The sequence below is a fragment of the Anabas testudineus genome, chromosome 13, assembly GCF_900324465.2.
Source record: "Anabas testudineus chromosome 13, fAnaTes1.2, whole genome shotgun sequence".
NCBI classification, from domain to species: Eukaryota; Metazoa; Chordata; class Actinopteri; order Anabantiformes; family Anabantidae; genus Anabas; species Anabas testudineus.
The window spans coordinates 12518597-12539733 of NC_046622.1; the positions used below are offsets into that span (position 1 = coordinate 12518597).

Sequence of the window (21137 nt, forward strand, 5' to 3'; positions counted from 1 at the left end):
TGGGATGTTTAAACTGTTGTAATGACAGAACTATTGCAGAATGTCTTTCTCAGAAATGACCATCTTTAAGGTAAGTGATTGTTCAGCACACATACATTTCTCATTTAACTACTCCTTAGTAATTCCTGGGAACAAAATGCATCACATCTTAAATAGTTGCAGACGAACTTGTTCTTTGGTGGTTTTAATCTGAGTGGTTATCTGTTGCTCTGTGGTGATTCAGATTTTGTCTTTTCATTACCATCTTGAAACCCGAGTCATTACTGTAGCAGACTCTGTAGATTCTAACCACCTCTGTCTTGTAAATGAGACCCCCTTCTCAGTGGTGCACCCCTTTACACCAGTATCTCACCCCGTCAGCTAGCTTATCAGACTGGTGTTGGCTGTTAAATGAACACGGCAACAGCACTCTGTAAGCTGGCTGAAGTTGTGGGCTTTCAGCATTTCGCCTGTGCTTCAAGACTCAAGTGTACCATGACTGCACCTCAGGAGGCCCATTTGTGGATACAGCAACCTATTATTAGTGACACTGTGATTTTTTTACAATCATCCCAATTCTCGAAATACTTTCATGTAAAATGAATGAACAATAAAGTGGAGAAAATTATTGTGTCTTAATTGTCTCTGTGCAACACAGCTAGTACTGGAATTGCTGATCACACATTTTCAAAGGCTTATTTAGTAGCTGCTCGGGAGCTTTCATCACATGCCATGATCATCCTCAGCAGATGGAGACACCCTTGTTATGGAATTGTGGAAGTTAAAATTTCCAGTTGGAACATTTTAAACAATTCTTGTTTAGAGGTGGAAAAGACCTACAAATATTTAGTTACTTGATTACATAAATTTTATGCTAGTACTCCATAACGTGTATGTATGAAGTAATACACGATGGCTTAATTATACTCTATTCTCTATGGACCTTCCCTGGCGCTTTGTCTTTTATAAAGTTGAACTGACTGAACTGATCTGTTTTCTAATTTGGCCATCAGCGGAGACATTCCTTTTTTGGTTTTTATTTTGCTGATTTAATAAAAACATAGTTTTTCAATGCAGGAATTTTACTAATTAATAAGTAATATAAGTTATATAATTTGTACTTTGTATTTTTGGTACTTTAACCTAAATAAATAATTTAAGATTGTCTTCCCTCCTTTCATCTACACCATGTTGACTAAAAGGTTGGAGCACTTCATCTTGATACTGGAAACAGCAGCTGACAAAACCATCTTACAAAGTCCATAATATATCATTTAATAAAACCTACACCTTGAAGGGGCACTGACATTGCCTCTGTTCCTGTTGCCAGTTTACATTCAATAAAGCTCTCTGTAAACTAAAAAGTTGATTTAAATATTTTTCAGCATCATTAATATACCAACCATACAATGGTATTGTCTGCATACAGTCCAAAGGCAGGATGGTGCCTGTTAGTGTTTTGCATTTCTAGCATAGTTGACTGTAGCTGGAGATGACTTGCTCGAGAGATGTAAAGCTCTCTAGAAAATCCTCCTCTGAGATCCCAAATTTAGTGTACTGATGGATATAAGCCCTGTAACAAAGGAAAACAAAAATGGGGAGGGGAAATGAATAAAAATACTTTAAATTAAAAAACAACACAAATGAAAACTGCTTTCCAGCCTTAGGGTATTGATGTTAAAAAAGAAACTCATTTTGATACTACACACTTTATCTAAATAACTATTCCCTTAAATAGCATGTTCTCCCCATGCCTCCATGGGTTTTCTCCGGGTACTCTGGCTCCCTCCGAACAGTTTAAAGACATCATTAAGTTATCTGGTGACTCTAAATTGCTCATAGGTGTAAATGTGAGAGTGAATGTTTGTCTCTATATCGACCCTGAGACTGACTGGACAAAGCTTTTCCTATTATTCAAGCATTTTTAGGTAACAGAACTGACCCACCTGGAGGCAAACATGTTCCAGGCTTTTCCCACCATGTTATCCAGAGGTCTGAGCAGAGCCTGACTGTTACTGACCAGCGTGGCAGATTTTTCATACTTATTAAAAGGCACCTGGGATTTCCACTGTGTGAAAGCTTCTTCTGATGAAAGCCAGGATGTGTAAAGGGCTGGGTCCGCGAAGCCGCCTGTGAATAGTATTCAATTCACATCACTCATTCTGTACAATCTGAAGAATTGAAACATTTATAAGCTGTTTATGCTATTGAAAATGCTCATGTTACATGCATCACAGCAGCCTGGACTCAAATATGTCCTGTGTTTCAAAAACATCACCTTCATCTTCTTCCTGACAGCTGTGGAGAATTTATACTTCAATAAAATCCATATATTTCAACCAGTTATCTGACCTGTGTCTGCACTGTAGACATCTTTCCCTCTCAGTATGAGCAGGTTGGCCAAAGATGTGTTAAAGCAAGATCCTGTCAGACCTCTGGTTCGCTCAGAGCCTGTGGGCACACGCACCTGCCAGTCTATGCCTGTCACAGGACAAACAACAATGATCCTCAAACACAGGTTAACAGCTTAGGGTAAATTCAATCCACTTTCAATGCATATAATACCCTCTTAATTATGATATTATCTTTTCATAATATGCTAAACTGAAAGTGAAGTGGAAAATATTTTGACTAAACTTGCCTTCTTCCATTTTGCTGTTGGAGATGAGCATCTGTCGCAGGTGTTTGAGCAGCCCTGGCCAGCTGAACGTGCTGTAGGCTATGGAGGAACTAGGCATCTGAGGGATAGTACACACACTGAGCAGCTTGTACTCAGGGTGGCACGCAAGGGCGCTCACCAACTCACCTGAGGAAGAGAAACATCACAAAATAATACTATCAATGAGGTAGAGACTGGAAAACTACTATATGTTCACTTAGGTTAAACATGAAGTGAGCAGTGGGAGGTGTATTTCTATCAGATAACCCCTCAGGAATAAAACATGTCTTTCGTGTTGGCCTCTCTTACCCAGAGGATTTCTGCTGTAGACTCCGTGGGAGTCAGCAGTGAGTACAGGCTGCAGCACACTGCCCAGCTGGTGAGCGATGACCCTGTTAACGTCACTGAAAGAGATGTGTTTTATGGCGAGCAGCTGACTACAGATCCTGTGCACTGTGTCATTCTCGTGTACCAGGATGGCATCGGACAGTTGGTAGAGATGAGCCAGCGTCAGCACTGAGTTATAGTTCTGGACGATCACCTGAGAGGAAAGGTTAGAGGAAAAAAAGATTTTTATAACACATTATTTTAAATTAACGTTTTTTTTTACTAAAAAAGACTTGACACAAATCTCCATACCTCTCCGGTCCCGAACGGCCAGGTGAGGTGGTTGAGGATGAAGGACTTTGGGTAAACGTCTCTGAGACACTGAGTAACATACGTGCCAACGCCAGACCCCGTTCCCCCTGCCACACTCATCATGGCCATGAGCCCTGCTAATCTGTCACAGCGCTCCACCTCTCGCCTCACCAGTTCTTCCACCACCTCTCTGTGGCGAGGGCCATGGACACAATACCTAGAGTCACACATGAAGCATGTTTACTTTACTATTCAAGCGAAACCTTTTCCATATCATAAATACTAATAATCTTAATATCTTTGGATTTTGGACTCCTGATGGTGTGCTTGAAATATAGTGAGATTCATTTTACAAACTCATTACTAAATTAAATGATGAGGTGATAGATAATGTTTACATTTGCTGTAAACGAACTATTTCTTTGATAACAGTACTTTTAAAGGTTTTAAGGATTTTAATAATTAATCATTCATTGTGGGCATAGTGAAGTTCCCCAACTAACAAACTAGTGAAGTGGATTTTTTTTTTTTTTTTGCCTTACCCATTAGCCCAGTTATTTCCTGATCCCTGCTTCTGGCTGAAGTATGAATTGTCTCCATACTTCCACCTGCCAGACTTTGCAGCTTTGGTCCTGCTCTGGTTGATCACTTTAGGCTCCATGTCTATCAGCACTGCTCTGGCCACAGGATCTGGTAAATAAAAAGGAAAGAATGATTTTATTTATTGTGGTAATAATAATGTTATAATTTCATGTAAAGCCCCATATAGAAAATCCATTATAAATGCAGTGCTCTTAGTATTACTCTTAGTGGTAGTAGAGTATTTGTACTTTTCCTCAGTAAATACATTCTCCACATACACTGCAGGCACACACTGTTTTTAAATCCAGCTCGATGTTTACCTCCATGTCTGGTTTGATGGAAGAAGCGCTCGCAGCTGACGGTGCTGTATGTTTTCCTCTGTCCCTCCTGAGCATCGCTGCAGACCACGTCAAACAGCTCCTGACCCACCTGGTTTCCGCACTGACCCAGCTGAACTGTTACCACAGACATCTCCTCGACTTTCGTCGGGGATCAGCGGCTTTCCGATCAGCTAATAAGAGCAGGCGATGTGAATTCACCCGGTGATTAAAGCGTTTCCTGACTGTTTCCATGCAGCTGCAGGTCTCATGTTGTGTTTTAGAAAACGCTGCTGCTGCCGCCACAACAAGGTAGAACGTCACTTCCGGCCAAAACTGTCAGAACTTTCAAAATAAAAGCCATTCCTGTGAACCGAACGATGACTACATGTGTGTCTTTTTTAAGGAATCGATTTTTGTTAAGAAATACTATAATGCTGTGTTATAACGACAGTGTGTGTGTTTATTAAAATCAATGTTCGTCCAATGTTTAACATATATATGGAGACATATGTTTTTATTCATTTTGATTATGTCACACAGGAGTCATTGACAATTTTTCTCTATCACTCTACAATAAATAATGCATACTGACAGTTTTCAAATTTATTTATTTTTATTCGTTTTTGACAAATATATAGAAATATATATAATATATAAAGTTTTGCCCACTTGTAATTAAATGTATGACCAAATAACGTGTACAAAAAGTAAGGGATGGAGGGTAGTGTAGAATGTGTACGGCTCTATATTGTTCTTAATATATTTATTATTATTGTTGTTGTTTATGTTGTTAGAGTATTTGCCCTTAGATTGTAAACCGTTATATGAAATCAAAAGCACAAGTTCTGCAAAGCTAATGTCTTTCTTTTATTTTTTCTTTTCAGTGATTACAATGGTTTTAGTAAAATACTGTATGTGCATTAAGATGTTTAAATGACCTTGGTATTAACACGCGTGACCACAATTGTTGCATAGGATCCGGATCCTTATAATAATGATTTGAAAGGGTAAATTGGGTTGTTTTTTTTAGATGAACTTAGAGTTTGACTTGTCAGTATCTCTGAAATATGTTTTACATCTAATAAAGTTGGCGTAAATGAACTGGTGAATGACAGTGGAAGGATTTCTGAGGGTTTGTTTAATATTTAATCAGTGAGCTGCTTCTGTTTACGACAAAATAAGTCTTTGGTCGCCGCCCCTTTTGTGGAGTGTGTTGCTCTGCGCATGCTCAGTGTATTAGCCGGTTATGGCGGCGGTGTGTGATTGTCCATGAGGTGGGGGACGCCTGTTATTCCTGCGGTCTGTGACAGAGCGATCCGAGCGAAGCGCTGCCATGGCTGGAGTGTTTGATATTGATTTGGATCAGCCGGAGGAAAATGTCTCTGACGATGAGAATGAGGAGGTACTTTACAGGGAGATGTTGAACGTAACTAGTAGAGTTGTCACAGCAGAAACTCACCCAGCACAGTAGCTAGCTGTTAGCCTGGTAGCCTGCCAGCCACCGCAGGCCTGCTTCTGCAGCCGGAGCGCTCAGGCCTTTTCTTAATACCGTTAGCAGAGCTAACGCTAGCCCGTCCCCGCTGCTCTGAAAGCGATAACGAGCGAGCTGTCACCTGTTGTGTTTTTAATTGTACTAGTATCATTAGCTGGCGATGAAACGCATGCGTCGTTCATGCTGTCACGTTTAAAAACCATCGCTGTCATGTTGGGAGTTGTGCAAGCAAAGCCTTACTTGGCCAAAGGTGCTGCAGTGACAAATGTGGCTCGGTGTGCAAAAGTTTATTTTGGCAAGACTGTGACTGAGTGGGGCTGTGTTCGCTGAAAGCTGGTGCCTGCTTCACTTCACACTGAGCTAAATCAGTCTAAAGAGCTGATCTACAGCGTACATTTAACTTAAAGTTGGCATTCACATCGTGTCAGTGCTGCTTTATGTACAGTACATGTCAAACATCATCACCTGCTGCTACAGCAGTAGTACACAGATTACTACGTTCAGCATCTGCAAGCATGCACATTCTTTTCAACATTTATTTTTTGCCTTTTGCAACATGCCTACATCATGTTGATGTTCATGCAGCATTAGTTTGGGAAACTATTACAGAAGGACTCGTTTGTTAGTGTCATATCACAGCTTCTGTATAAATATTTTATTTGTAAGAAGGCTTTAGTTTTCTAAACATAATGTACAGCAGGATATAATGTACAATGGGCTGCAACTAATGCTTATTTTCTATTCAATCATTAATTTCTATATTAAATGATTAGTTTTGTCTGTAAAATTGTGAATATGAACTTGGATGAGATTCTGGGATTCAGACTTATGTTTTCAAATATCTTGTCTTGGTGGACTAATTTTAGAAACCCCCCAAATATGCAGTTTGTAATCGTATAAAACTGGGAAAAGCATCAAACCCTCAGACTGGAACATTTGGAATCAGAAAGTGATGAGGTATTTGATGGTATTTGTACTTGGAAAGTGACTCAAATAAAAGTTCTACATGCTAACCAAATAAAAGTGGAATAATGAATGGAACAAAAAAACAAAGCTATTAAATCAGACTGTGATTTCCGATACTGCTGTTCAGCATCTGTTTTCCACACCACTGTCCCTCTAGTTCCTCATTTGGCCCAAACACACTTATTGACTTGAAAATAACTATATGATGTATTTTATTTTTCATTTCAGGCCCAAATCAATGATATCATGGACCAGTGCAGTGGATTTGAATTGTAAGTATTCAATATGTCCATCTGCGGGTGCATGTCTGGGTTTATGGTGGAATTGGTGGAAAAAAGTGTGAGCACTGTGCATCGAATATATTTCTGCAGCAACATGGACGACTGTGAGAAGATTGAGATATCAGAGGACAACGTCAATCAGGGGACAGAGAGTATCAGACCGGAGTGTTTTGAGCTGCTGCGGGTCCTGGGGAAAGGAGGTTATGGAAAGGTACTTCTTTTTTTAAATAAATTGTTTTCACTCAGAATTGCTTCAAGTTTTCATTTTATTATCCTAAACATGCAAATGCCTTTTTTTCTGTGCAGGTATTTCAAGTTCGAAAAGTTGTCGGAGCTGCATCAGGCAAAATATTTGCCATGAAAGTTTTAAAAAAGGTATTTTTCATCACTGCTCAAACAAAATCTTGTTCCATTCACATCAATTAGAGATATGCAGCTGCTCTAAGTTTGTATCCTACGAACATAATGGCATGCTTGTTATTATAAATAAATATTGTGGTACTTCTGTTTGCAACTATTGACTGTCCATGAAGCCATTGGTGGGGTAAGATTTCACTGCTAGTTGGTAGATTGCCATCTGCGCTGTTCTGCTGCAGCATTGGCACTTAAAACACTCTGCCTCAGCCCATTAGATTCTGCTTGTTATTCAACCTGCTTTTGCTTGATTGGCTAAAATGACCCTGAGTTACATTAAAGACCTGATCATTTCCACCAGTTGTTTCAGTCGACATTAGCACCAAAGTGGCAATCATTTATGTTTAGACCTCTAATGTTAGGAGTTCAGTGGCCATATCATCAGCATCTCACAGTAGGAAATCAGTCCAGACTTGCCCAAACTTCTCAGACTGAGATAGATACAGTTTTCATTTAAGCAAAGAAGTGAAAGCACTTCATCATGTTTCTTAAATAAGGAAATTCTCTAGAATTTAGTACCACTGCAAAACTATCCTAACCTGTTAGGATTTCCCAGTAATCAGGAAAATATGCATCCCTGAAGCTGAAGAAACCTGAAATATAAAATGCTTGATTAAGCTTTTCCAAAACTGGGTTGAGGTGAAATGCGTTAAACAAAAAGAATTATTCCATATGTAAAAGCTAGACCCACTGCAGAAAAAGTTTAAAGGTTCTTGCAATTCTTGTTCTTACGTCGATAAGGACAAGAATATACAGTATAGCCACAATATAAATGATTTCAAAGCCATAAGAAGTCATAATTTTTCTCTTTATAGTTTTGAGTGTGTGTAAAAAAGCTCATAAATAACTCCTAGTTTGACATGTGTAATAAACACATAGTAGAGAAGTTATAAACTTGCTGGTAGCGGATGACAGTTTCTTTCAGCATATATTTGTAGGCCACTCAAAGGAGCACACACCCAGTTTGGAGCTGAAAGCCAATGCATAAGCCTTAATCAGCCACAATAAAAATGTCTTTTGTAGGCCTGCCTTTAAATCAAAAGGGCTGTCACAACCTCAGTCTGCCTGTTGGAGCTCCATCTGTTGTAGTTCTAACACTCAAAGCTGAGACAGTATTGTTGCTGACAAGCAGCTCTTTAGCGTTCTGACAGAAGTGGTTAAGAAACAAAAGCAGAACCAGGAACAGCAAAGAGGAGAGGGTTCGTGGTTTGTACAAGGAGTGTTTTTGGAGAGCTGGAAGTATACAATATATACAAGATATATATTTAGACACGTATACAGTAAATGTACACACCTCCTAAATCTGTTTTACTTTCAGTTGTAACACAATTCTTAATTTCATGCTGCTGCATCAGCCTTCTGACTAATTGTCATAAATGTCTTGGTGACACCAGGCTATGATTGTACGCAATGCAAAGGACACAGCCCATACCAAGGCAGAGAGGAACATCCTGGAGGAGGTCAAGCATCCCTTCATTGTCGACCTAATCTACGCTTTTCAGACAGGAGGAAAGTTGTACCTCATCTTGGAGTACCTAAGTGGTCAGTACAAGCAGTGCCCACACCGACGAGCACACACTCTGCAGTGATATTAATGCATGCAGTGTGAAATCACAGTTTGTACTGCAATCATTCACACCTGTTGTAATGAATCATGCCTACACTCTAAATTCAGTCAGCATTGGATAAGCTTGATCATTTAGGTGTTTTTGTTTTTTTACCCATATACATACATACAGTCCCCATTTCCTCCTCCTATTTCATTCTAAACCTTTTTAAAAACAGACTGAAGTTGTTGCTTGCTTCCTCTTTTTTGTTAACTATCAAGTGGCAAATGTTTTATGTGATACTATACTTTGCAGGTAGGTAGTTTATAATGAATCTATTATATACTCTAATTTATTATGGTTAGATGTTCAGATGCCCAGACTACAAACAACAAATAATTTCTAATATATTAGAGAGCAGCATATCTAGCCTTTGGAGATGATATGTGTGTTAAATGTGTACAATATGTCATTTTGTGCAGGAGGAGAACTTTTCATGCAACTGGAGAGGGAGGGCATCTTCATGGAAGACACAGCCTGGTGAGCTCTGTCTATTATCATATAGTTAGGTAGCTTGAGCTAAATGTACCTGTTATGAGTATTAATAGAAACTGGATGTTACCACACCCCAAATTTAGTCAAATGTGTTCTTTGTTTTTCTCTCTAGTTTCTACTTGGCAGAGATTTCCATGGCTCTGGGTCATCTGCACCAAAAAGGCATAATCTATAGAGACCTGAAGCCTGAAAACATCATGCTCAACAGCCAAGGTATGCTGGAAGGCTTTCTTTATATGTTTGAAGTTACATTTCTTTGTATTTAACCGTAAATATATCCATTGAAATTAATGTCATACAAATACAAGTGCAATCCCTTTAACATTGGAGCTTATTGTCATTTAATGTAGCTGTATATGTTCACCACAGTTGTAAATGATTCTGATTCTGTTATGTTTTCTTACTAGGCCATGTAAAATTAACAGACTTTGGGTTGTGTAAAGAGTCAATTCATGACGGCACAGTCACCCACACATTCTGTGGTACCATTGAATACATGTAAGTTCCCACTTCTTCAGTCACACAGTCTCATCCAGTTGCATTCACATCTTCCCTTTACTTGCTTTTCTTCCTTTTATGCTCACTTATAAACTTTACTGATTAATGCATTTATAAGAACTGTCCACTCACTTTATTACAGGGCTCCAGAAATCCTGATGAGAAGTGGACACAATAGAGCAGTGGACTGGTGGAGTCTGGGTGCTCTGATGTACGACATGCTCACAGGAGCGGTCAGTTAACATTTTACAACGCAGAGATGCCTTCTATTTCACTTTTGCTAATGCACTGTTATAAAATATAAATCATATTTTGAAATATTTGGGGTAACCCTGTTCCCTCTTTTTCACTGTAGCCACCATTTACTGGTGAAAATCGAAAAAAGACCATCGACAAGATCTTGAAGTGCAAGCTCAACCTCCCGCCCTACCTCACACAAGAAGCTAGAGATCTCTTGAAACGGGTATCTATTGGTTATTTTCCAGCTCATATTACAGCAGTGGCTGATTTCAGAAACCTGCAACACTTTGAACTCCAAAGTGATCAATCCTGAGATGGAAAAAGTAGTTTTCAGTTGTAGCACAGATAAGTGTCTAAAGCTTTACACAGATTTGAACAAAAAATGCAGTGATGTACAGTTCGTTTCACTTGACAGTCTGCAGATTCAAGTTAAAGGGCCATATAGATTTTATTCTAGGTGGAGGATTAATCTATAATCTGGGATATTTGATGCTAGAGACAGAGATAGCACAGAGAGATAGAGGTCTATGTCTTAATTTTGATGAATTGGTAACATGAGTAAAAAAGAATTTGGTTGATATCAATCAGCTTTTAAACTCCATCATAAACCTCTGTACAACAATATCCTCTGATACACGTGTTGTTGCGAGTGCAGTCTTTTGACGTGTGACTTCTGGTTGTACAGTTGCTGAAGAGAAACGCCTCTTCGCGGCTGGGAGCGGGAGCAGGAGATGCCACAGAGGTGCAGGTGAGAACACTGCCCTGGCTTTTGATTAATTTTTAATGTGGCTTGGGTTGTGCCTCAAACATCTCTGAAGACATGCATGTACTCACACTCATTCATTTAGAGTCAGTGGCAGTTTGTTTACATTTTCCCACGCTGAAGAACTATGTTTAATGACCCTTTGCTCATTTCGCCCCCTTTCTGTGTGATATCCCGTAGGCTCATCCCTTCTTTCGACACATCAACTGGGAGGATTTGCTGGCTCGGAAAGTAGAGCCTCCCTTCAAACCTTTCCTGGTGAGTATCCTCAGTTGGATACTACTGAGTCACACCACAATAAGTTATTTAATTCTGATCACTTTCCCGGATCAAACCAACTAAATAAGTTACAGTAATTGAAGCCCAGTTCTTCTCCTGTTTCACACCTCGCCCTGTTTTTCATGTAAACACATCTGCTCATGTTGCTACGCCTCCTGACTTGTGCTTGGTTTCTCTACCTTTTCAGCAATCAGCAGAAGATGTGAGTCAGTTTGACTCGAAGTTCACCAGTCAGACACCAGTTGATAGCCCCGATGACTCGACCCTCAGTGAGAGTGCCAATCAAGCCTTCCTGGTATACCTCTGACCACATATTTTGTCCTGTTATTATGTTGTCCTTTGCAATCAGAAATCATCAGAAACAAATCATGAAACACTATAAAATGAAACACATTTAAACACAACAACTTAAAACAGAGCTGTGTCACAGTACTGTACATCGCACAGCAGCAAAAATAACTTAGCACACCCCTGATTTCACATTTTTTGTAGGGTTTCACATATGTCGCTCCATCTGTCCTGGAAAACATCAAAGAAAAGTTCTCATTTGAGCCAAAAATCCGCTCACCTCGACGAATCATGGGAAGCCCAAGAACACCACTCAGGTAGGTCAGCACCTCTGCAAAGGTGGTGAGATACGATGTATCTGCAGACCAGTGACATTCAAACTTTTTACTTAAAGAAAAATAAACTGTGCAAAGCACGTGGGACAGAATGTAATTTGTGACTTTTTTTATATTTTTGCCTAAATTTTAAATTTTACTGTGAGTTTTGGTCACTATACTTGAATTTATCCTTTTTTCTTACACAAGAAAATGCAGTAGAAAAGCTAAGCCAAAAAATACACATATTCATATTAAACATATTTGTGTTTTTTAAAATCTCTCCACTGTCCTCTGCCCTGTCAGTCCAGTTAAGTTCTCAGGTGGGGACTGCTGGTCTCGGAGCCCTCTTAGCAGAGGACCAAGTGTCCTTCAGTCACCTCAGGACCAGGCCATGGAACTGTCCACCCCAGAACAGATGGATGTCACAACCAGCTCCGAGGCCTCGGCCCCTCTTCCCATTCGTCAGCCTGCTGGGGTCAACCTGGCTCAAATGAAGCAACAAGCCTATCCTGTCGTGGCCAAAAGGCCCGAACATCTACGTATGAACCTATGACCCACCGCGCCTCTACAGAGTTTATTTCTTGACTCTATATGTTTTTCTTTGTTGACATTTTTTTAAGAAACAAAGCAAAAAGATACGGATGCCAGAGACAATGAAAATCAAAAATTGCACATCCACACACTACATATACTGTCACAACCTGGAGTTTGTGCGTGAATGTTGAACTCCAACGTGCTGCAGTTAAGAGCTACAGACCGACATCACCGTCTCACCACTTTTGCGACGACACCTCAGGTCTCATGGCCTTTATCTTCTGAACACCCCTCCCTACCCCTTTCTGAACTGGACTAGTAGAACTGGAAATCTGGAACTACATCCTTTTGTGAGATCAAAGGCAGCGATAATGTATCACATGGTATGCAATTGATTTCAAACATGACGTCCAAAGTGCTTTGTATTATTTGAATTATTTGAATGAATGCCAGTGAGGAAATTACTTCCACTGGGAGATTCTGACAGTACTTCTTACAGAAAAAATGCTTCCTGGCTCTGGATGAAATGACACGAATTAGGTCCATTACTGAAAATCATCAAAGAAATTGTGAGCAGCGGACAAGCAGAGATTCTAGTATTGGTGAATATAGCTTTATGTCTTATGTTTTACAAAATGCATTAACTGTGCTAAACATCAATGATGAATCAGAGCCTAAATTAAAAAAAAGAAAAAGACATGTTTCATTGCTCAGCATTGATGTTGTGGATGACTTGTTGTTGGTTTATTTGATGTGGGATCCATACTTCAATTATTTTATCTTCAGGCCCACTTCACTATGGGATGCATCACAGGATTAGTTGACGTGTCACCCCATAATTCAGCTTGATGCAACGTTAGCGTCACCCATTCCCATCACCACCTGAAACATCACACTGATCTCAGTGCTGCTTTGCGTGACCCGCCCACTCTGACCACCCAGGAGACAGTGGACCTCAGCAGCGATGGGATGTTGGGTCCCATCCAACACTTGAGTGAATTTATATTGGAGACTGTGGCACCAGTTGATCTGGACACTGTTTGCAATTGTGAGGTTTTAATACTCCAAAAACTTGGCAACATTTACAGCCTCATGGATCAGCGTTTATTTGTTTAGGAGGTCAATTTTAGAATTCCTGAACAGCAAGGAAAATTATAATAAAATGTAAAAAAAAAAAAAAAAAAAAAAAAAGGGTCCATTGTGTTTTTTGTGTGTATAAAGATAAATATCTGTATTATGACTTTGAGGAAATACAACCAGAACTTCACAAGTATGCTTTTTTAAAATTACACGTAAGATTTGTTTCCAATATTATCAATATTCATGTGCATCACAAGAACATTACAGGACACTGCTGCTAGCATTTTAATAGTATAATTTTCCCAGGATACATTTACCTTGTGCTATCTTTTTTACTGATTGGAAATTTACCTATTATAATCAAAATAAAATAAGAATCACAAATTTACATAAACATCAAACTTCAATTAAATGGAAGTGAGGTAACAATGTAATTTACATTGTTTTCTGCAGCTGAAGAAACCACATTCACCACCATCAAAAGCCAATATTAACTAATCTGACACCCCAATCTGAAAATATTATAAAATCTAATGCACGTGCTCTAATGAACAGTCACACATTTAATCTACTACTGTTTCTTAAAAAGAAAAAAAATGGCAAGAAAGCTGTGATGTTGAAGACGTACAAATGAACATAAAAGGCACAGTAAATATCACGGTAAAGTCATGTATTATGAAGTGAAAAGCCTGCCATCATAGTAATCCAAAACTGTTTGACCTTTGACATGTGGTTTACAAAGTCATAAACAAGGCATGAAAAAAAAAATCAGACACTGCAAAACCAGTTAACAAATTATTGATATGATCTCTTATGAACCCCGATTGAATACTGTAACATTTAGATCAGTCAACAAAACCTTTAGACTAGACTGGCTAGACGAGCCTCCCTAGGCTCCAGTCTGCCAAGTAGAAAAGGGTATTACAAATCAAGGTGAGTAATGCTCACTGATGGCTCGTGTTCAATTTGTCACCCACCTCTTGGATCTTTTTTCTACAGTGCACAAGGGGATTTCAAGAATTAAATGACATCAAGGAATATTTTAGAAGCTAGTTCCCTTCTTGCAACTTAAATATATTTTAGTTAAAATAATTTACCAACCAGGTCCTATTAATAACCGAGATGCTCTGATAGTATAAAGCTGCACTGGCCAAAAACGGAAAAATGAAAGCACCGCTCCAACTAAAACTATATTTTATGTCTTACTTCATTCATTACTTTAATATTATGCATATATCACTGTGCAAATTAAATTCTTAATAGGGAATGTGTACTCAGTTCTCAGTCATGCATGGGTTATGGAAAATAAAAAACAAAACAGGAATAACTGAAGTAATGAAAGCCAACATGTTCTGTGTAATCTAGCAACTACAGTACAACAATAAAATCACTTGAATTGCATCTTTATGTTGCCTGCCTTGACTATTTCACTACAGCTTCAGCCAGGGTTGGCTCTGAATTGTTGATGCTGCATATCTTCAACATCAAGAGACTTTGATATGGTAAGCAAGGCACAAAAAATTTAGAGGAAAAACTATATTTAAATAATCATAAAAGAAAATGGTTCTGAGTCAGAAAGCAATAGTTATTCCTCGCACTGGGTTTAACCTCGGTTGCCTACCAGATGGGTAATGTTTGACAACATTATCACAGTTCAGTTAATTTGAGGCAAGAATAAAAACATCTCAAAAATAGATTTTTTTTTGTATATACATGACTGCTATACAGAATAAGTACTCCTGTTACTTTAAATACCAATTTGAGGCTGCAGAGTAGAGACTCAGTGGGGCTCAAATTTAAGTGAGTAATCTATGTACTGCCATTTCTCTTTGGATGATTAAATGTAACAAACCCAACCCCACCTGGTGATTTGCGCAGGTTAAAACAAACCCAGAGAATTATTTTAGGTACTCTTTGACGCAGCTCTGGTTTGGCTAAGCTGTTTCAGCAGCGGAGTATGCAGTTTAATTTCTATCAGAGTTTGTCGCTGTAGCATGAGAGATGACAAGAAGGACTTTGGTGGACCATTTCTTCTTCAGATTTATGTACTTCAAGATGGTGACGCTGACCATGTGTGAGAACTGTTTAACTGTCTTCTAAAACCGCGAGACCGGAGGAACTAAATCGGGCAGATGAGGGTGGAATTACAGTACGTCCAGCATTTAGAACAGTTTGAAGCTGAATATGCGGAGGTGCAGAGTCTGTGGTTTGATGATACCATCTACCATCCACAAAGCCACAGCATCATCAGTGGTTAACTCTACATCTCCACGCAGCAGGGCTCTGTTCTTGCAGTCGCTTCATTTTCTTCCCTAACCAAACCCACCAGGCTAAACCAATCACAACACACACAACTGACTCCACATAGTAACCGTCCAGTGTTGTCACACAAACACCGCCCTCTTTAATGCACAGCTAGAGATGGAGACAGGGACAAAAGAAGAATAGTCAATTCAAACTGTCTAGATAGGAACATACACTGTCTCTCATTTCATCCTCTCACTGATCACTTACCCCTGCCTCTTCTGGAGAGCTGCAGCTCTGCCCAACAGCCCCCTGGCACTCCTTAGAGGTCAGAGGATCCACCAACCACAGAGCCATGGTGGAGGGCCAGTTTCCTCCAAGGTTAGTGACTGTATTCAGTAGAGTCATGTAGGTTCCGCCAATGAGTGGGTCACTCACTTTGGCATGAAAGGCCATGCAGGCCACATACATACTGTACAGTGCCACCTTGGATAAAAACAAGAAAAACATTTGTTAAAGCCGATAATTGTCAAAGACACAGTAACATCCCAAGCCCTTATTCTGATGTAATCTCTATAAAATTATTTGTTGGCCCAAGTACTACATAACACTTTCACTAAAAGAACTAACCGGCATACTGTCTGACAGATATCAGAACCGAATCTCTTTTCTAAGCGATATCCCTGTTAGTTATGTGATTCTTCTGTTGCACAGTGACATCTGGGGGCAGAGATAGTAAATGAGTATGAATCAAATGAGAAAAAAGGAAAACCCCTGAACGCTTGCTGGTCCTGATATATTTCACCTGATGGTACATTTGTAGTTATGTAAAACATTCAAGTATTATGTCCACTAATGTGACCATCATATTTGAGTTTGCTTTATTTAAATCACCCTTTCTTCAAGAAGACTTGGAAATCCCGTATATAATATGCAATGTGTTAAATGTTTTTTCTTAGAAGCAGTTTGGAGCCATCGATTATCACTTGAGAAACTATGTCAGTGACTGGACTACAGGAAGGGAAAAGAGGAAAAAGGTAGGAAAATAAAGGTAACAGGAAATAACAAACCTGATGCAATGCGTAGCTAAGCAGCACTATGGCATAGTAGTAAACAGGGTACCCTCCTTCTTGTTTTAAACTGGGGGTCCACCACACCAGCAGAGCGTACTCCAGCCCTATAAGTAACCTACAATAAAGGGCAAGTACTCTCTGTTAGCTTTTAGTTTACTGAATGTGTGTATGCATGGGTTTGTGTGTATAGTAGGTGTTTGTTATGACCTAAAAGGGAAGGCCTTGTAGAATACATCCAGAGGTCTGGGCCCTGCTGTGTATTTACTGATAACCACTGGTAGAAGGATCTGCAGAGGCACCATAGGTACTGCCAACAGTGCCAGCTGTTCCTTGGGAACTCCAGCCTCCACCAGCTTCAGACCTGTCACTGCATCTGCTGCAGAGAAACCGATCTGAAATATACATAGAAGACATAAAACTTAACTTCACAGAGGATATTCACATTAAGCAGCACAGGTGCGTTTGCTTTATAAAGCTGTATTTCAAGAGCAAGACAAAATGTAAATGTTAATATAATCTAAATATTTATTTATTTATTTGCGTACTTTAGCAGTAAGAAGTAGGGCACAAAAGGTGAAGACTGTGGGCATCTTGATTATAGAGAATAGCAACTTGTAGGTTTCCATGACGCCTTGTGTCTCCTCCTGGACTCTCCTCTTGCCTATGCTGTGCTCATTTTCCCTTTTAATGATGGCTACCAATGTTGTGGAAACCAGAAACACCATTCCCCAGAAAAACAAGAAATCTGGAGCAGAGGAACAGTAAGCATTAGAAAAAAACATTTAATTTCAGTAATCAACCAAATTACTGTTCTGTTATAAACCGTCACAAAAGATTAACTGGATGTTGGGTTTTTTCTAGTGTGAATGTTTCACTAATGAGAGGACTAAAGAAGCTACTCGGACAAGTAGTGAAATGTTTCAAACTAGCAAGACAGAAGTCCAGCTGTCAAGCACCAACTGCCAGATAACCTCACCCATATGACAACCCTCATACATACAAACATATTTTGTTTATCTAGTATTAGCTGGGGGACAGAAAATACCTGACAAGGTAATGATGCCTGTCTCTTTGGGCTCTATTCTGAGGTATTTGTTGCAGAAGTCAGCAGATTCCAGAGCCAGAAAGAGCACGTTCCCCAGAAAATAGCCAGCTGTTTGGCCTACAGAGTTGCATGTAGATGCATAACCCACATTCTCTCTGGATAACATGGTCAGGGCCCAGCCATCCACAGCTATATCCTTAGTGACAGAGAAGAGAGAGCAATTGGAGAACTGGGCGGAAATGTACTTGGATGTATTTATCTCTCTGAATATGTGTTTATATTACAGTGTTTATGATTGCCTACCTGTGTGGCTGCCAGGAATGCAAGCATAAAGAAGACTGCAGTAAGTGTTACCACATTTGGTCCTTCCTCACTCTGAAGCAGTGAATCGACCGTTACAGACAAATACAGCATGAATAGGCCCAAAAGGTACTGTGTGGGCACCAGCCAAGACTTTCTGCAGAAAATGATGTGTAGACGGCACAGAAATAATCAGAAAAAATAGATGTAAGCTGTAAAAAAAAAAAAAAAGTACAGAATATATATAAACAATAAATGTGTCCTTCATACCTTCTACCAAACCTGCTGAAGTAGAGAGCATCCACCAGTGGTGCCCACAGAAGCTTAAGACTAAATGGCCAAAAGACAAAGCTAAAGAAGGCTTGGTCTTTGTAACTGACACTCTTACTCTGTAAGATCAGAGGGATGCTTCCAGCCAGTCCCAGAGGAATCCCTTGCAGCACATAGAGAAACAAAAGAAGCAATACATTCCCTAACTCGCCACGAATACCAGGCCGGACTCTGTGCCTCCTGTCCTCTGAGTCTGACTCTCTTATAAGACCCTCCATTTCCTCTTCTACATCAGGCTCGGAGGCACTTGTCTCTCCCTTGTCCATGTCCCTCATGTTTACTTGTGGGAGGCTGGCACCCACTAGCTTCCTCTGACGCCCATTCTTGTGTATGATCAAATCTGACTCCATTTTGAAGCAGCGGGCATCAAACCTGCTGAGCCCTCAACAAATCTGTAGAAAAACATGAGAGATCTGGTGAAACAGCTGAACTGATTGCTGATTAACTGCAAGCCTCTGGAGTTACTGTGAGGCCCATCATTTATTTCCACTATGATATAACAAGATGCCAACGGGACAGGTGGAGAAACATTCAGTGAGCGTTGAGCATTAAAAAACTGTACATTGATCAATGGGCCTTGTGATTTTCTGACTAACTATTTGCATGGTGAGCTGAATCTTCAGGCCAAACTTATGACACTTTATTGGGGTTTTAGGTGAGTGGTTAGGGGTCCACAAAAAATCCTGGACTGAGTTTATTAAAAAGTAAAGGTATATTAAGGGCCCAATTGAAAGCAGTTTGTATTTCATAAAGTAATAAACAGGTGAACTGCTGCATTTTCAATCTCTGACATGAGGCTAATTATGGAGCAGGTAAATCACTGCGTTAACTTTAGTCGGCATATGTCACCTTTAAATTACCCAGCGTTACGTTACCTACAAATAAAGAACACAATACACTTATAGAAACAAAACTGTAATCGGTTTTCATTTGACAATGAGGGGAAATATAAAGACATGCACAGGTAAAGTATGAGATGAAAAACTAAAGAGGAAACAGGAGTAGATCAATTCGTGCATACAACGACAATGACAGCGTGCCAAATCAACAAACAGAACACAAACGGCTCAGTTACAATCAGCGGGAAACCGACATGATGCTACGTTTAATTTATCACAAATTAATGACACATTAGCCAAGATAAGAAACATAGGAAAATAACTACCGTTTCACTTAAAAAGATCACATCGGTGAGCATCAACAAACATAAGCCAGGAAGTCCATCTTGTGCAGCGTCTAAATGTTTCCGGCACCTACAGTTGACGTGTCAAAATACGCACGACAATTGTTCCGCTTCAGTGCAAATACACAGTATCATACGGTAAAAGAAAAACAATTTCAGGACTGTAAAAAAATGAAAATACAAATTACCGGTGGTGGGACAGGTTTTACAAAGTATTAATTTACAAAATACAGTGTAATAAGTGAAATTCCCATATTCCAAATCTTGTTTGAATAAAACCTATACGTATTATCTGCAAAATGTAATTGAAGTACCAAAGTACAGTCTATGTAACATGACCTTTGAAATGTAACCAGCTGTAGTACAACAAATGCTACTCATTTTATTAACTGTAGGAGAGTTTAATGAACTATACTGTTCATAGACTATACTGATATACTTGTAAAACACAGCTCTTGTATAATGATAAAAATCATAGCAACGTAAATGTTAATATAATCTAAATATTTATCGACAAATGGTGACTTACAGCTAGCTGAGTAAAAAGTATTCACCTCTAAAGTGGAGATAAAGTGTAAAGCAATTTTATTGCATGCAAGTACTGAAACATTGCACTCATGTGCAGTGGCCTACTTCTGTATGCGATCTGAATAACAATATAATAGCGTAAGAAAAGTAAGACCTGGCCTGAATTCAAACTTCAAATAAACTTCTGGTCATCAGAATAGCTGTTGGCTCTTACACTGATGGTCTTCACATGCTCATAAATGCATGCACTCACACCCACACTTACACAGCTGACTGGTAATGCTTTTGGGATGCTTTGAGATTGTTAACAGAGGCTGAATTCCCAGAGGTAAGAAATATCACTCCAATAATTACATCAGTTTCACAACACACCCAATTAACCAGTACAGTTAAAGCAAAATAGATTTAAAATAGCCATGGCATGAAACTTTCACTGATACCCTGTCTAATTTGCTGTTATGTTACACTCACATGACAATCAATACAAAGACACTGCTTTTACTACACCATCATCAAATATCAGACACCAGCACATAGACAGGATAATGGACCTATCATGCCACATTTAAGTTAGAGATAACCAATAACGGCATGCTGCACATTGTGGTTGCTATGAATGCATGTGAAATTACTTATCCCCTCGGATGCCATGTGACAGTATAGATGGGTGGATTAGCATGTGACAACAGGATCACTGTGAAGTTGCAGTGGTAACCATGTGAGAGACACTTTGGTGTGGTATAAATAATCAAGAATTATAATAACTGATAGTCTGATGCAAGGATGGGTCTTATTGATCAGCTTTGACACTTGTGTGCAAGCAAATCATAATTTAGGTTAAATTGGTCTTGGTTAGTGTAGTTCATTGTATCTTCCACTGGATGGCGCTGATATGTCACATCTGAGTATCTTATTTCTGGTTGTTCTTTACTTATTAATACACCTTAAAATGTTTTATCATCTCATCATACGTGTGTATAATTAGTTTCTCCCTTTTGTGA

At 39.3% G+C, this 21137-nt stretch overlaps 3 protein-coding genes across 3 annotated transcripts; 1 reads left to right on the top strand and 2 right to left on the bottom strand.

Annotated features, from left to right (window-relative positions):
* Nucleotides 1–1219: 1219 nt before the first annotated feature.
* Nucleotides 1220–4469, bottom strand: tubd1 (tubulin, delta 1). The gene is made up of 8 exons (XM_026378900.1): nucleotides 4180–4469; nucleotides 3820–3967; nucleotides 3278–3494; nucleotides 2948–3179; nucleotides 2621–2785; nucleotides 2332–2460; nucleotides 1926–2109; nucleotides 1220–1552 (listed from the first exon to the last, which is right to left on the bottom strand). The coding sequence occupies exons 1-8, from the start codon at nucleotides 4328–4330 to the stop codon at nucleotides 1447–1449; spliced, it is 1332 nt and encodes a 443-aa protein (XP_026234685.1). The 5' UTR covers nucleotides 4331–4469; the 3' UTR covers nucleotides 1220–1446.
* A 949-nt stretch (nucleotides 4470–5418) lies between these two features.
* rps6kb1b (ribosomal protein S6 kinase b, polypeptide 1b) lies at nucleotides 5419–13936 on the top strand. Its single transcript, XM_026369641.1, has 15 exons — nucleotides 5419–5581; nucleotides 6866–6909; nucleotides 7009–7129; nucleotides 7225–7293; nucleotides 8727–8874; nucleotides 9362–9419; nucleotides 9547–9647; nucleotides 9842–9932; nucleotides 10075–10165; nucleotides 10288–10395; nucleotides 10858–10920; nucleotides 11116–11193; nucleotides 11402–11509; nucleotides 11707–11819; nucleotides 12123–13936. Exons 1-15 carry the CDS (start codon nucleotides 5513–5515, stop codon nucleotides 12370–12372), a joined length of 1512 nt encoding a protein of 503 aa, XP_026225426.1. The 5' UTR covers nucleotides 5419–5512; the 3' UTR covers nucleotides 12373–13936.
* On the bottom strand, nucleotides 13645–19672 carry slc33a1 (solute carrier family 33 member 1). The gene is made up of 9 exons (XM_026369640.1): nucleotides 19591–19672; nucleotides 18366–18817; nucleotides 18099–18252; nucleotides 17796–17991; nucleotides 17296–17495; nucleotides 16958–17142; nucleotides 16748–16865; nucleotides 15948–16163; nucleotides 13645–15848 (listed from the first exon to the last, which is right to left on the bottom strand). Exons 2-9 carry the CDS (start codon nucleotides 18773–18775, stop codon nucleotides 15681–15683), a joined length of 1647 nt encoding a protein of 548 aa, XP_026225425.1. The 5' UTR covers nucleotides 18776–18817; nucleotides 19591–19672; the 3' UTR covers nucleotides 13645–15680.
* Nucleotides 19673–21137: the final 1465 nt, after the last annotated feature.